Here is a 14976-nt window from a genome sequence, read left to right as displayed (position 1 = left end):
CTTCCCAGCCCCTATTTTGTTACGTTTTTGATACTGATCCTGGGGTTTGAACTCAGGATCTTGGCATGTTCTGAGCTTTTTGTTCAAGGCTAGCATTCTACCACTTGAGGCACAGCTTCACTTCTGGCTTCTTTTTGGTTGTTAATGGGAGGCAAGTCTCACTTTCCTGCCCAGGCTGATTCTGAACCATGATCCTCAGATCTGAGTACTGCTTCCTTTTTAAAAATTAGTTTAAATGACTATACTAGGGCTCCTTTTCTTTATCCACTTGTCTGCTCTCCCTTCCTCTTCATCAGCCTTTCCTGACATGTTCCAGCTTTCTGGAACTCATTTTATTTGTTAGCAAGTTAGTGGTTCAAAGGAGATCCACATCCCCTCCATTTACCACACATTAGTCAGTGTTTATGTATACATGCACATGACTCTTTCATGTTACTAATCTAATCTCCAGGAAAGAAAAAATATGTCCTGTGCAAGCTTGACTTAACACTTTCTTTTGGTGAATGTAGTGATATTATTTTCCATACTGTCACCCTTGCAATAAAATACTTATCTTTGTTATATATTGTGATTTTTAACCACCCCCTCCCAAAAAACAAAACAAAACCAAATGGCTGAGCACTGGTGGCTTATGCCTGTAATCTTAACTACAAAGAAGCCTGAGATCTGAGGATCATGGTTCCAAGATAGCCCAGCAGGAAAGTCCATAAGACTCATTTCTAGTAAGAAAAAGCTCAAGAGGTAGAGCACTAGCTTCCAGCAAAAAAACCTCAAGGACAGTGCCCAGCCCTGACTTTAAGCCCCAGGATACACACATACACACGAACAACAACAACCAAACAGGTGAGGATCCTTGGAGATCATTCAACAGAGGACAGAAGACCTCCCAATCAGAATATGAACTCAACTATAGATGTAAAACCAGGAAGTCACTGACCAGTGACCCTCTTGCCCTCTGTTCACCCAGGTCTGAAAGCACTGTAGTGTCTTCTCTTTTCTTAGGGTGGAGACAGAAGTCAACTTCAAAAAGAAAAAAAGCAACACAAAATTAGGTATGAGATATTTTCCCCCCATTCTACCTTTGACTTATTAAATGTGGATGCAATTCACTATCAACTATTTGCTCATGGTTTACTGTTTTTGTTTTTTTTTGTAGTATGTATGCAGCAAATGTGGTACATAAAAGGGCATGTAAGAAGCCTTACTATTTACCATAATCTCTTTAAATCACATCCCCTTCAGGTACATAAACTGTCTATGAAGGAGGTCATGAACACTTTAACTTAGTATAAAGACTCCAAATCTGAATTCAAGCTGAATGACTACTTCCTGACTATTCTCTATTCTAGCTGAGTTCAGTGAGATCACGTTGACCATCCAATGACAAACCCATGGACAATTCAAAGGCAGTTACAAATGTTCCCATTTCCAGGCTGTCAATAAAACTTTTGCTTAGAAAGAGCATAAACCCTTTACCTTCTTTGACCCTAAAAGAGAATCACAAAATTTCACACCAAACTTTAATGACCATATAATGATTTTAATGAAGAGAAATCTGCAGCTTCACATTGTAAAGTGACTTGGCTAAAGAGAGTGAATTTAGAAGGGAATACAGCACCATTTCCATGGGCTATTGTTTGAAACTTTATACCATCTCCAGCAGTGAAAATCAAAACCACTCAAGCTGGGTTTTCTGACTAGCTCGCTAACCTGCATATACTTTTAACCTTTTGAAAAAACTGTGGGTGAAAGTAAAAAAATGTTCCCAAGTACCAAATGCACATTCTTTACACACAAATGCATTGCCTAAGTAGGACTTTAAATCTGCATGTGGGATTTTTCCCCTTAAAACATAATAACTGTTCTCGAAGACTAATACATTGACTTAATCGTCTGTCTTCTGTAACACTAAATACAGTACTAACCATATTATTGTAAATTACATGCACATATGAACTATGTATATAAGAATAGTAAAAGTAAGTGTTTTCCAGGTAGTGTCCAGGACCTGGACTTTTTGAACCAAAAGGCACAATCTCCAAGACTGCTATGTAAGCAAATAGTTTCAGAAGGAGGCTGGCTGGCACACGAACCCCAGAAGGCTGACTTTAGGCCTGACCAAGAGGATGTACGACACCATCAAACTCTTTTACGTTCGATCTGATTTTTCAAAGCCGTCAGAAGCAGTGTTCGGAAACGGCAGGAATGTCATTCTGGGTCTTCCAATTTCTTAGAGGTCCCGGTGCTGTCACTTGCTGTGGTTGCAAAGGCACTGGGGTTGACAAGAACAAGGAGCCAAGATTCCCAGCAGGGTCGGACCCAGCCGCTTGGCGCTGGGAAGTTATTGGTGAGTGGGAGCCAAGCAGGCCCCAAATCGTGGAGCGTGCTGGGCCTGCAGCCGGCCCCGGAGCACCGGTATGCGGCCCTGGTATCTTCCTTCACACATTCCTACCAAAGGTCTGCTTTAGGGCGTCCACGAAGGCCTCATACTGAGACAGGATGGGACTCTCCCGCTCGATGAAGGGGACCACCCACTGCTCCGCCGGCCCCGAGAAGCGGCTGATGAGAAAGGCCACCTTCAGGGTGTCGCTGGAGAACCTGGCCTCGAAGAAGCTCATGTAGGCGTGCGCTTGAATCAGGAACTCGGGGAGCCGGGCGGAGTCGCCCTGGAAGGATTCGGGGAAAGCCACGGGGCAGGGCGGGGGCCGCACCTGGGCCAGGAGGTTGGCCTTCTCGCACAGCAGGCGCCGCACTTGGTCCATGAGCTCATTGTTCTCCCTGCGAAGAGCGTGGTTCTGGGTCAGGAGGTCCTGCATCATGCCGGCCAGGGCATCCATTCCAAACGCCCACCGAGAAGCGGCGGCCCCAGCGGCTCCAGGCCCGCCCGCCGACCTCCGGAAACGTGTCACCCCCCGAGGGGGCGGGACCCAGGCCAAGCGTCCAATGCAGACACCGCTACGCGATCCTCCTCTTTTGAGGGCTCCGCCCCTGCCCCGACTCTCCGGAAGTACGCCATTCGGAAGGGGCGGGACCCGGGCAAAGCGTCCAGTCCACGGTCCCCCCCTGGACCCTCCTCCCGCACAGCTTGAGTCGGCCGCGCGGCGTCTCCGGAAGTACGTCACTCTAGGAGGGCGGGACCCTGCCGCCACGTCTTTCTGCGTCTCCGAAACTAGGCCAGTCCTGCGCTGGCGTGCGCTGAGACAGTGTCACGGGAGACAAGCGACTGGAGAAACGGGATCCGAGGGAGGCCGAGGCGGCGAGTTAGGGCTAGACGAGGAAACCTGTGGAGCCAGCGGACGGACGTTTTTGGGAGAGAAGGCCGCGCCTGGCGGAGGCATCCGACTTCGTGGCAGTGACGTCACTTCCGGGGTCTTCCCCCGTGGGCGGGTACCTGGGTGTTTAAAGGGGAAGCGGCTGCGGCGGAGCGTGTCTGCGCGTGTGTCGGCCGGGCCCTCGGGAGTGAAGGCCAGGCAAGCCTCAGGATGGACTGTGCTGGGGACCCCCAGGCCGCACCGCAGCACCGGGAGCCGCCGTTATTATTCAGGGTACTTCTGTGTTCCAGCAGTTTCGATCGTCCGACCCAGTCTTCTTCACCCGAGAAGCCACTGCTGTTCTGGGTCTAAGAAAAAAGCAAATATCATTTCTGAACGAGTAGTACAGTTTTTATGTTGACTCGAGCGATGGGAACTGATCACTACCAGAAGTTTTGTCACTTTCACGAATTGAGTAGATGTTAATTCTGGCTCTTACGTATTGCCTACTTTGTTTTAGTAAGGTATTTTTTGCAATTGCAGCTCATAAATTGTGTCAAAACAGCCTAAGACTCATCTAGATGTATTTCAGTGTCAGTTGTTTAATATGAATGGTGAGGGGGGAAAAAGTCTTGACATCAAAAATGGAGGCGGCCTTTTAGGAGCCTCAATGAAATCTACCCTGTTCGTCTCTGTATTTTTATTTATTTATTTATTTTTACAGATTCCAAGCTGTCTTATAGGACTTTATAGTAAGTTTTTGTATCTGGCAGGACAGGTTCTCTTCTGCCTTACTTGTATTCTTGAGAACTGTCTTTGCTACTTGTTCTTTTATATTTACTTTCTGATTAGCTTGTTGAACCGTAAGCTGAATCATCTTACTCTTCTGGCTTATTTGTTCTCATGCTGTACTAGAGCGGCGCCTTGAGTGCTCAGCTTTTTGATCAAGGCTGGTGATCTACCATTTGAGTTCTACCACTGGCTTTGTGCTGGTTAGAGTTTGGTGAATTTGTCAGCCTTAGCTGGCTTCCGACCTGATCTTCAGATCTCAACCTCCTGAATAGGTAGAAGTGTAGGCATGAGTCAACAACACCCCACAAACTGTCAATTTTGTTGATTTTTTCCTCCCTGAGAACAAACATTGGTTCCATTGATTCTGTTCTTTATTTTGTTTGCTACTCATTTATCTGATTAAATTATTTCTAATGACATACATTGGTAGCACAAGGGAGCCGCATTGTGATAATTCCATAGATGTGTGCTATGTACTTTTAACAGTTTCACCCCTCTGTATTCTGTTTTTCTCTCTTCGAACTCATCCTTTTCTAACTATTTAGTGGGTTTCATATGCTATCTTCATATTTGTGTGTGTGTGTGTGTGTGTGTGTGTGTGTGTGTGTATGTATGTACTATACTCTGATCCTCTTCACCTATATCTTTGTTCCAGTCTATTTTTTCCTCCTGTCTGCTTTGAGTTTAATTTGCTCTTGTTTTTCAAATTTCCTTAGGTATGTTACATATTCATTTATGTCTTCACACTAAACTCATATGCTGAAGCATCTATCCCTAATGTAACTATATTTGAAGGTAAGTTCATTAGTGAGATAGTGGGATGGGGTCCTAGTATACATTTGGTGTCCTTGTTAAGAGAAGAAAAGAAGCTTTGTTCTGTGGGAATGGACACACAGGAAGAAAGTCATGTGTAGATACAGAAGTCTCATATCAACAAGTCAGGAACCACCCCTGATGGCACTTCATCTTGGACTTCTAGACTCTAGAACTGAGAAAACACATTTCTGTTTTTCACCCAGTTTTTGGTATTTTGTTATGCAGCTCTATTAGACAAATATAACATATAAAGTTAGGTGTGGAGGTCCTTCTAATGTAGGCATCTGTTATGCATTTACCTCTGTGAGCAGTTTTCATTGCATTCCATACAGTTTGATTGCAGTTATTTCTCTAAATAAGTTTAATATACTTTATTACAACTTTGTCCCTATCAAACGCAATTGGGTACTGTTATTCTATATATGGTCTCTAAAGCCTGTGTGTGTGGGGTGTGTGTGTGTGTGAGAGAGAGAGAGAGAGAGAGAGAATGTGTGTGTGTATGTGTATGTGTGTGGTGGTCCTGGACCTTGAACTCAAAGCCTGGGCACTGTCCCTGAGATTCTTTTGTTCAAGGATAGGGCTCTACTATTTGAGCCAGAGATCTACTTCTGGCATTTTGGTAATTTATTGAAGATAGTCTTATGGATTTCCCTGCCCAGGCTGGCTTTTAATTGTGCTCTTCAGATCTCAACCTCCTGAATAGCTCAGATTACAGGCATGAGCCACAGGGTCAGCTGAAGCCTTTTTATACATCATAAGGTGGTAGAACTACAAGGACAACAAAAATTATGGTCAGGTTCTGAAAGGATGCAATTTTTGGAGATTAAGTATTCAAGATATATTAGAGTAAACGAGCAGTTGTGACCAAGGATAGTTTAGTGTCAAATAGCTTCCAGTGTCCAGGATGTACTTTTTATCCATTGCTCACTGGGAGATCATTTGCAGTGACTCATTGTGAGTCAGGAAGCACAATGTCCTTTGATGTCACATTAAAAAGACTTGTGAGACTTAAAATACAGGCACTTGATGAGTGAACAATGCCTGGGATTGAAGGAGCATTTTAAAAAGTACACTTTATTACTTTTGGGAGATAGTTCTGCTCATGGAATGTGTGTTATTTGGATGCGGGCGCTACACTAAAGCAATGGCTTCCTTTAATAGTTTGTAACCATTTCTAGTGTGCCAACTAAATCACCAATCTTAGGGATTTATTAGGACCATCAAAAGGATGAGACACATTGAAAGCATTTTAATAGGGACAGTCTCTTTACTGAAGAGATCTTAAATGGTAAATTGTGAAGAGCCATTTGTCAGTTTAAGATGGTATCTGTTGGGTTGGGTAGAGTGCTTGCCTGGCATGTATGAGGGCTTGGGTTCAGAAGTGGCGTTGTGGCTCAAGTGGTAGAGCTGAAGAGCTCGGACAGTGCGCAGGCCCAGAGTTCAAGCCCCAACCCCCGCCCCAACAAAAAAAGATATCATCTGTTACTTAGATTAATTTGGGCTTTTTAGGTAGAATGGTTTTTATTGAATTTTAGTGCTTACATTGTGGGAAACAAAATATTAACGAGTTCATTGAACTCAACCCTTTTTGTGGTGTGTGTGTGTGTGTGTGTGTGTACATGCGTGCGCTCACACACCCATATGCGTGCGCTCACACACCCATATGCGTGCATGTGCACATGCACAAACACAAGCACACTTATCAGAACTTGGTCTTGAATTTAGGGTTTTGCAATCTTGCTTTTCTTTTTCACTCAAAGCTGTTGTTCACCATTTGAGTCACACCTCTACTGTCTGAACTCAAAGTTTGAATAGCAAAGGAAGACAATAATGTGGCTTACTGAATTATCAATTTAACAAGGAAAGGATAAGTAGTCCTTAGAAAGAATCTTAAGACCAACTGTTATAGTTGAGCCTCTGTGTGTGTGTGTGTGTGTGTGTGTATGTGTGTGTGTGTGTGCATGTGTGCATGTGCATGCACGCACGTGTACCAGTTGTGGGGCTTGAACTTAGGGCCTGAGTGCTGTCCCTGACCTTTTTTGCTTAAGACTAGTGCTCTACCACTTGAGGCACAGCTGCACCTTTAGATTTTTGGTGGTTAAGAGGAAATAGAATCTCAAGGAATTTCCTGCCTTAGCTGGCTTCAGACCATGATCTTCAGATCCCAGCCTTCTAAGTAGCTAGGATTATAGATGTAAGCTACTGGTGCTTGGCTCATTAGGCCTTTTACCTTTACCTTTACATCAGCTTCTGCTTTGAAGCTCTGACTATTAGTAGTTAAGTAAAACCCAGCTGCTCAGTAAACTCCCATCTTGGTAGCTTAGCACATTTTCTTCTTCTCCTTCTTTCTCCTCCTCCTCCTTTTTCCCTCCTCCTCCTCCTCCTCCTCCTCCTTCCCTCCTCCTCCTCCTTTCCTTCTCCTCCTCCTTCTTCCCTCCTCCTCCTCCTCCTTCTTCCCTCCTCCTCCTCCTCTTTCTTTCCTCCTCCTCCTCCTCTTTCTTTCCTCCTCCTCCTTCTTCCCTCCTCCTCCTCCTTCTTCCCCCCCCCACCTCTGCTGCCTCCTCCTCTTCCTGCTGCTGCTACTGCTGCTGCTGCTCTTGTGGGGCCTGAACTCTGGCCCTGGGAGCTGTCCCTCAGCTCTTCAGCTCAAGGCTAGCGCTCTACCACTTGAACCTCAGCGCCACTTCTAGCTTTTTTCTTTTTGCTTATGTGGTGCTGAGGAATCGAACCCAGGGCCTCATGCATGCAAGGCAAGCACTCTACCACTGAGCCACCTTCCCAGCCCCACATTTTCTTATAAGTATAAATTCCAGACAATGAGAAGGGGATGTGAGCTCAGCCTTCAAGACTTGGGCTGACTGCTCTCTTTCCATCATCCTGACCTTATAGGAAAGAACATTAAAGGGAGATTAGAGGAGGGTTTTACAGACTAAAGGATGAAAGTCATATACCTTCAACTGAGTATAAGGTTGTTGGCACATGGAATCTGGCCATGTATATCTCCCATCACTAACCTCCCCTTTCCACGTACAAGTCTTCCTGTCTTTGAACTTTCTCCCTTTCTCCTTCCCTTCCTTCCTCCTTTTCTTCCTCCCTCCCTCCTTTTTTCCTTTTCTAGGATGGGTTAAACTTGGAGCCTCTCACTCTCTATTGTCTTTTTTGCTCCAGGCTGGCTCTCTACTACTCTACCACTTGAGCCATATCTCTACTTCCATTTTTTTTTATAATTAGGCATAAGAGTCTTTTGGACTTTTCTGCCTAGGCTTTGAACCTTGATACTAGGTACTCCTGAGTACCTAGTGTTATAGGTATGACCCACCAGCATCCAGTTACTGCTCCTCTTCCTTCTTCTTTTTAGCTCATTGAATACCTGAGTTCTTGCCTTCACTTTTGTGTTTTTACTGCTACTGCAGTCTGAATGTTGATTCTCTTTACCTCAGACTTTTCAATAACTTTGAAATGGCACTATTGATTGGGATCACTAGAATCTACATTTTATGTTGCTAATGTTGCCTTTCTGTAATACTTAAGATGGCACTCTAGTGATCCCGTGTTTTTTTTTAATTAATTAATTAATTAATTTATTTTTGGTCGGTCGTGGGGCCTGAACTTTGGTGTAGGCGCTGTCCCTTAGCTCTTCAGCTCAAGGCAAGCGCTCTACCACTTGAGCCACAGTGCTTCCGGCTTTTTCTTCTTATGTGGTGCTGAGGAATCAAACCCAGGGCCTCATGCATGCAAGGCAAGAACGCTACTACTGAGCCACCTTCCCAGACCCATCCAGTGTGTTTTGTTGTCTCAGATAAAGTAAAATCTCAGTGGCAAGATACTAAAGGCCTAAGACGTCTATCCAGTGAGCAAGTACCTCATCACCCGATCATGAACTCCACAAGAGATGGCTCACTGCTGCATTTCTAGGGCCTAGAAATTTTGGCACTTAATAAGCACGCTGTGCTGTGCATGAATTGATTCCAGTTTTTTTTGGTGTGCACAGATCATTTTTCATATTAGGCACATAAAAACTAAGGCTGAATATTATGTGCTTATTCATTTCTGAATCCCCTGTATGTGCTATATAGTACATACTAAATCAGTTGCCAATGGATTGAGTAAAGGGACTTGCAAACAAAGGAGGTACAATTAGTGAGGTGGATTTAGCTTGAGAGGCAGCAAGTTGCTTCTGAGGAGAGAAAACATTAGACATAAACAGGCAAATGTCACCATCATTTGTTTATGAAAAATGTTCCTGTTAATTATGTTAATTATGTCCCTAGGCACTAGAGATACAATGATGAACAAATGTCATGACCAGATGTGACCAGATGTTGACACTGCTATTCTGGACTTCATGATCCATATACTGGATGCAGAAAGACACTTACAATTGAGAAAAAATAAGATGGGAATAAGCATGGTAGACCTTGATTCCTTTCCTTCCCCTTACTCTTCCCTTTCCCTTCCCTTCCCTTCCCTTTTCCATTCCCTTTCTCTTTCCCTTCCCTTTTCCTTTCCATTTCTCTTTCCCTTTCCTTTCCCTCTTTTTTTTGGTGCTGGTCCTGGGACTTCCTCTCAGGGTCTGGGCATTGTCCTTGAGCTTTTGTGTTCAAAGTTATTATTCTACCACTTAAACCAGAGGTCCACTTCTGGCCTTTGGTGGTTAATTACACATAAGAGTTTCACAGACTTAGCCAGGCCCAAAGAAACATAGGTCCTATGGTTTCCCTTATTTGCAATATCTAGTTTATGTATGAGTCAAGCGGAAAAGGTCAGATAATGTGATGTTAAGAAAATGAACCCTTAGATATGTATTTTAACGTTTTTTTTCTTTCATGCATGTGTTTCTAATGCATTTATAAGATTACTTCTTTGTTGCTTTGTATGTCCCTCCCCCACAGTATAACCCTGCTTTCACTATTCCACAAGTTTGTGGAGGAGATGGGGAAAAACAAGTCATTTAAGGATACAGGTGGACCTGTTGCAACAATGAGAAGTACAAGTTGTCATGTCCAAAACGAGCTTTACAACGTTGGTGCTAGGCGGGCCGAGGGGGGAAGGATTGGGATTGGGATGGGGGGGAGGGGGGAGGCTGGGAAGGGATGTGAAAGGTAAACAAAGGAGGAGGCAGCAATGCTTGATAAGAAATGTATGCATTATCCTGCCCATGTAATTGTAACCCCTCTGTACAGTATGTTCACAAATAAAATAAAATTAAAAAAAAAAGAGTTTCACAGACTTTCCTGTCTGGGATGGGTTTGAATTATAGCCCCCAGATCTGAGCTGCTTGAATAGTTAGGATTACATATTTGAAGATGTGAAGCCATTAACCAGGGGGAAGGGAGTGAGGAGATGGGTGAGTTCTACAAGACAGTAAGCACAACCTTTGTTGTGTTGTATGGCATATTTTGAGGATCCAGAACAGATTAGTATATCTCAGATTACAGAGGAGGAAGTAAGATAATGTGGAAGTAAGATAATGTCGAAGAAGCAGGCAAGTCTCCACAGTATAGGTGTGCTTTATGCCATATCATCAATTCAGATCTTCATTCAAAGGGTGAAAGCAAGCCATTGAAATTTTTGTTACTAGAAATATGATTATTTGATTTTTCCCCTAATTTTTCTTTTTGTGCTAATACTGGAGCTTGAATTCAGCATTTTTGCTTACAGCTGGCACTTTAAGCTAGATCTCTAGACTGGTATTTTGCTGGTTATTTGGACATGGAACTCTTCAGACTTTCTGCCCAGGCTGGTTCCAAACCTTGCTCCTTCAAGTCTCAGTCTTCTGAGTAGCTAGGAATACAGACACGAGCCACCAGTGTGGCTGATTCTTTGCCTTGAAAAGATTGCTTTGGCTAATGAGGACTGATTGGAGTCAGAGCAGATGTGGGGAGACCAGTTATCCAAACCACGGAGGTAGGTACCTTGAATTAGAAGAATAACACAAGAGAAGAGAGTAGATGGCTTTGGGAGCTCTAGAGAGGGCCAGACGGACAAGAGTCAATAATGTATCAGTCTCATGTGGCAAAGGAAAAGCTTTGGATATTGGAACATAGTTTGGAGAATCATAATTTAATCTCAGGAATGTTGTGTTTGTCACTGCCAATAAATATGTCCCTTCCCTTCCCATTCTAAACCACCTTCCTACTTCCAGTTGCTATGTTTCCAGCTCATTTCCTCCAATAACCCCACTTCAGTGTTATTTTTCTTACCAGCACCTACATAGTCTTCTTGGCATTTCACTGTTTCTCAGTCCTCTGTGTGACCTCTTCACCCCTTCATTACATTTATATTCTTCCTATAATGTCATCCCAGTTGCTCCCTTGCATACACAATTGATTTCCTGACTGCTTGTTTCATTCTGTCTTCTTGGAAAACCCACAGACCTACTTAAGTTCGGCTCTCTGCTTGCTCCCTGTCTATCATCATTTGGGAGGATAGCATGAAATCATGCTGAATGACTCAGTTCATATGACCACTTATCTCAAGTGTGTGCATAATGCTTCCTGGACATCATACTGGCTTTCTCTCCGTGATTCACTCACTATGTAGTCTTACACTACATATACCTCAGACTTCCCTCCCCAACTCTCTTGACAAATGAACTTGTATTCTGTAATGTTTTCAAGGACATTGATATATCTTGTTTGTGAGCAAGAGGAAAGGTCAAATTCAAAATCACCAGTTTAGCAGGTTGAGTATGTGTCTAAGGCTCTGGCAAAGCAGGAGCACCAAAAGAAAAAAAAAGAAATTATTTAGTATTTGGTAGTTTCAAAACAAGGAACAAAAGAAGTCCTCATGAAGCATCTCATACTTTACTGGGATTTTTTTGTCTGATATCTTATTGTTTGAATTATATATATCAGGATGAGCATCTCAATTCTTAGATTCCTTGAAGGATCTAATGTGGTCCCGAATATATGATTGTAGATAGACATAGATGTTCTATTACTTTCTGCTTTTGCTTGGAAGAGATTAAGTTTGTTAAATGTTGATGGAAGGAGTCCATGTGAGATAGTCCCCAGAATCTACAGGAGAGAGAGATAATTGACAGGCATTTTTTTTTCTGAGAATGTGGGAGGGGATTGGCTTTGAAGACATAAATAGGAGGGTGTACCTTGGGTAAGTGGAAGGCTGTATCTTCTACTCTCAATGGAAGAATACAGGAGAGGCCAGTGCACCAATAGCTGAGTTTGTAACATTGACTATGGGAAGGAGAGGACATTGAGGACTTCCGTTAAGAACTCTTGAGGTTTGGTCATCATGAGTCAGCAGACATTTCTTTAGTTACCTAGGTAATCAGAGACAAGAGTTTCTTTGTTTCAGTAAAAATCACCAAGGGAAAGATATATAAGGACGACATTACTCTTAATTGGGCAGATAACCACTTTTTTTTTTTTGGTATATCAAGTCAATGTAGGTATGTGAAGAAGGAGGTTTGGAGAAAAAGACTCTGGAAGACAGTCTAATATTTTGTTTTGAATGAGTGAGATTGAAGAAGACTAAGGATTTTCTGAGGAAGTCTTCCTGGACTGTAAGGAAGTCAAGAGACCTGAGTCACAGTTCTGCTTCTGCCTCTGCTAGGTTTCACTCTCTGCTTTTTGTGTTGTCATCAAAATGCTAGGAACAGATTATCCCATTTTCTTTTTTTTAATGTTTTTTATTGTGAAAATATTGTACAGAGGGGTTACAGTTACATGAACAAGGTAATGAGTACATTTCTTACCCAGCATTGTTGCCTCCTCCTTTGTCTTTCCCCTACCATCCCTTCCCTCCCATCTCCACAACTACACTCCCCTGCCTCCCTAAATTGTAAAGTTCACTGTTCAACAGTGTCTGGGACATCTCATTGTTACAATGGGTCAACCTGTATCCCTATTTAAACATTTTGTTTTTTCTCTTCCCCTCCCCAAATTATATGACATCCCATTTTCTTTCTCCTTCTAAATCCTCCAAGTGCCTGTCATTCTGCCTTCCATCTGGGCTCCCATGTTAAAGGCAGGATGGGATATCATGGACTGTTCTTTGGAGATGAATGTGTTCTTATGAATCATTTGTCTTGTGCCTCAGTTTGTGCTCTAGCATATTGGGTTTCCAGGGAGGGCTTGATGAACATAAGCCTTCATACTGGCTAAAGTTTTGAGTTAATTAGGGGATAAGGAAAAGGATTCAGGCAGGCACAGATTAAAGCATTGTTTTTATTATTGGTAGAGCTACTGTTTTTCTTAATATTAAAAAGCCTAAGTGTGTAGACAAATGGGCTTTATTATAACAAATTCTAAAATGTGACAGATTTACACACCAGTCATAGGCAGCACAGAAAATTGCAGGAAATTTTCATGTAGAGAAACAGAGCAGAACACAAACTTTGTATAGGCATCCAATATCAAATTCTCTTCCAAATCTATCAGTCAAATAAATTATTCCTCAAGAGAAATAAAGAATGAGCAGAGAGAACGGCTAGCAGTTCAGGAAATTGTATTGTTTCTTCTTGGTCTCCCTGCTGGATTTTTTCTCATCTTCCTGATTTCTAAGAAATGGAATGTTTCGGGTTCTGTACTTAGAACTGTCATCCACTCCATTTCTTTCCCATTTGTTCTCCAGTCTCACATCTACCTACTCATGATTCTGAGCACATATCTCTAGACCAACATGTTCTTTGAATCCTAGAACTCCATCTCTTTAAGTCTTTGGTTAGATGCAGCTTCCCTGACTACCCTACATAATAAATACCTAGAGCCTCTATGATTCAGCACTGTTCCCTGCCTTACTCTTTTTCCCTTGTACTGACTACCAATGGTGACAGGTGTTTATTGTTTTGTTATTGTCCATGGATAATAAATAACATGATTCATTATATATTCAATACATATATTTATTTCAATATATTATATAATAGTTTATCTATCTATCTATATCAATCTATCATCTATGAGATCATGGTCTAGAATATGCCTGGCATATAGTATGTAGTCACCCTATAAATACTGATTGATTGAATAAATTAGTAAATGAATGTACTATGTTTCTCCTACTGAGAAGGACATACAAGAATAGGAAAACATGTCATAAATATATACCAGCTCTGGTGGTAGTCAGATTTTTTTCTCTGTATTGGTCCTGGAGGTTGAATTCAGGGTTTGGGTGCTATTCCTGAGTTTCTTTTGCTCAAGGCTAGAGCTCTACCATTTGAGCCACATCTCCACATCTAGATTTTTTTCTGAGTAGTTTATTTATAAGAGTATAAGAGTCTCGTGGATTTTTCTGCCTGGGCTGGCTTCAAACTGTGATCCTCAGATCTCAGCTTCCTGTGTAGCTAGGATTACAGTCTGAGCCACCAGTGCTAGGCTTGGTGTTTAGATTTTCTCATGGGTTGTGCTACTGTTCATTCAGAATCTCAGGTCTTAGGGTCAGTGTCAAATATGTAGTTTGTCATTAATAGAAGGGCAGGTATCTATGGATATTTTTCTATTGAAGTTAACCTCTACACATTTTTTGGCCAGTAATTCTTTAATTTAACCTATGTAACCTAAAATTATAAAAACTTTGATGTAATGTATCCATTGTTTGAATTAGTCTTTATTTATACTATTGTTTGGTATATAATCATACACTGGCTTGCAATATAATGATTTGTATGTATGTATCTCTCCTTTAAAAAAATGTAATTTTCTGGGATGGACACTAGTGGCTCATATTTGAAATCCTAACTACTCAGGAGGCTGAAATCAAAAGATTGCAATTCAAAGCCAGTACAGGAAGACAAATCCATGAGACTCTTATCTCCAATGAACCAGAAAAAAAGCTAGAAGAGGAGGTGTGGCTCAAGTAGACTGGTAGAATACCAATCTTGAGTGGAAAAGCTAAACAGGAGTTTGAGGCCCTGAATTCAAGCCCTAAGCACTTATGTACAACCCCCTCCCCTAAGTAGAGAGCCTGTTTTGCCCTTACCTATCAACTCTCTCCTTTGCATATTAAAAGCATTGACCAAAGATGTATAAAATGAATATTTAATTATTTTTTTTCTTTTTTTTTTGCTTATGTGGTGCTGAGGAATCGAACCCAGGGCCTCAGGCATGCAAGGCAAGCGCTCTACCACTGAGCCAACTTCCCAGCCCTTTTAAAA

General features: G+C 42.3%; 1 protein-coding gene across 1 annotated transcript; it reads right to left on the bottom strand.

Moving 5' to 3' along the window:
- Positions 1-1519: 1519 nt before the first annotated feature.
- Positions 1520-2906, bottom strand: LOC105993824 (protein LDOC1-like). Its single transcript, XM_013027193.1, has one exon. It carries the CDS (start codon positions 2835-2837, stop codon positions 2439-2441), a length of 399 nt encoding a protein of 132 aa, XP_012882647.1. The 5' UTR covers positions 2838-2906; the 3' UTR covers positions 1520-2438.
- Between the last annotated feature and the right edge of the window lie 12070 nt (positions 2907-14976).

Source organism: Dipodomys ordii, unplaced genomic scaffold (genome assembly GCF_000151885.1).
Source record: "Dipodomys ordii isolate 6190 unplaced genomic scaffold, Dord_2.0 Scaffold100, whole genome shotgun sequence".
Classification (NCBI taxonomy): domain Eukaryota; kingdom Metazoa; phylum Chordata; class Mammalia; order Rodentia; family Heteromyidae; genus Dipodomys; species Dipodomys ordii.
This window is presented reverse-complemented; position numbering and strand designations above follow the sequence as displayed.

Bases quoted from the DNA above. Each gene is read 5' to 3' on its own strand.
- LOC105993824 (XM_013027193.1), bottom strand. From the start codon at position 2,837: ATGGATGCCCTGGCCGGCATGATGCAGGACCTCCTGACCCAGAACCAC.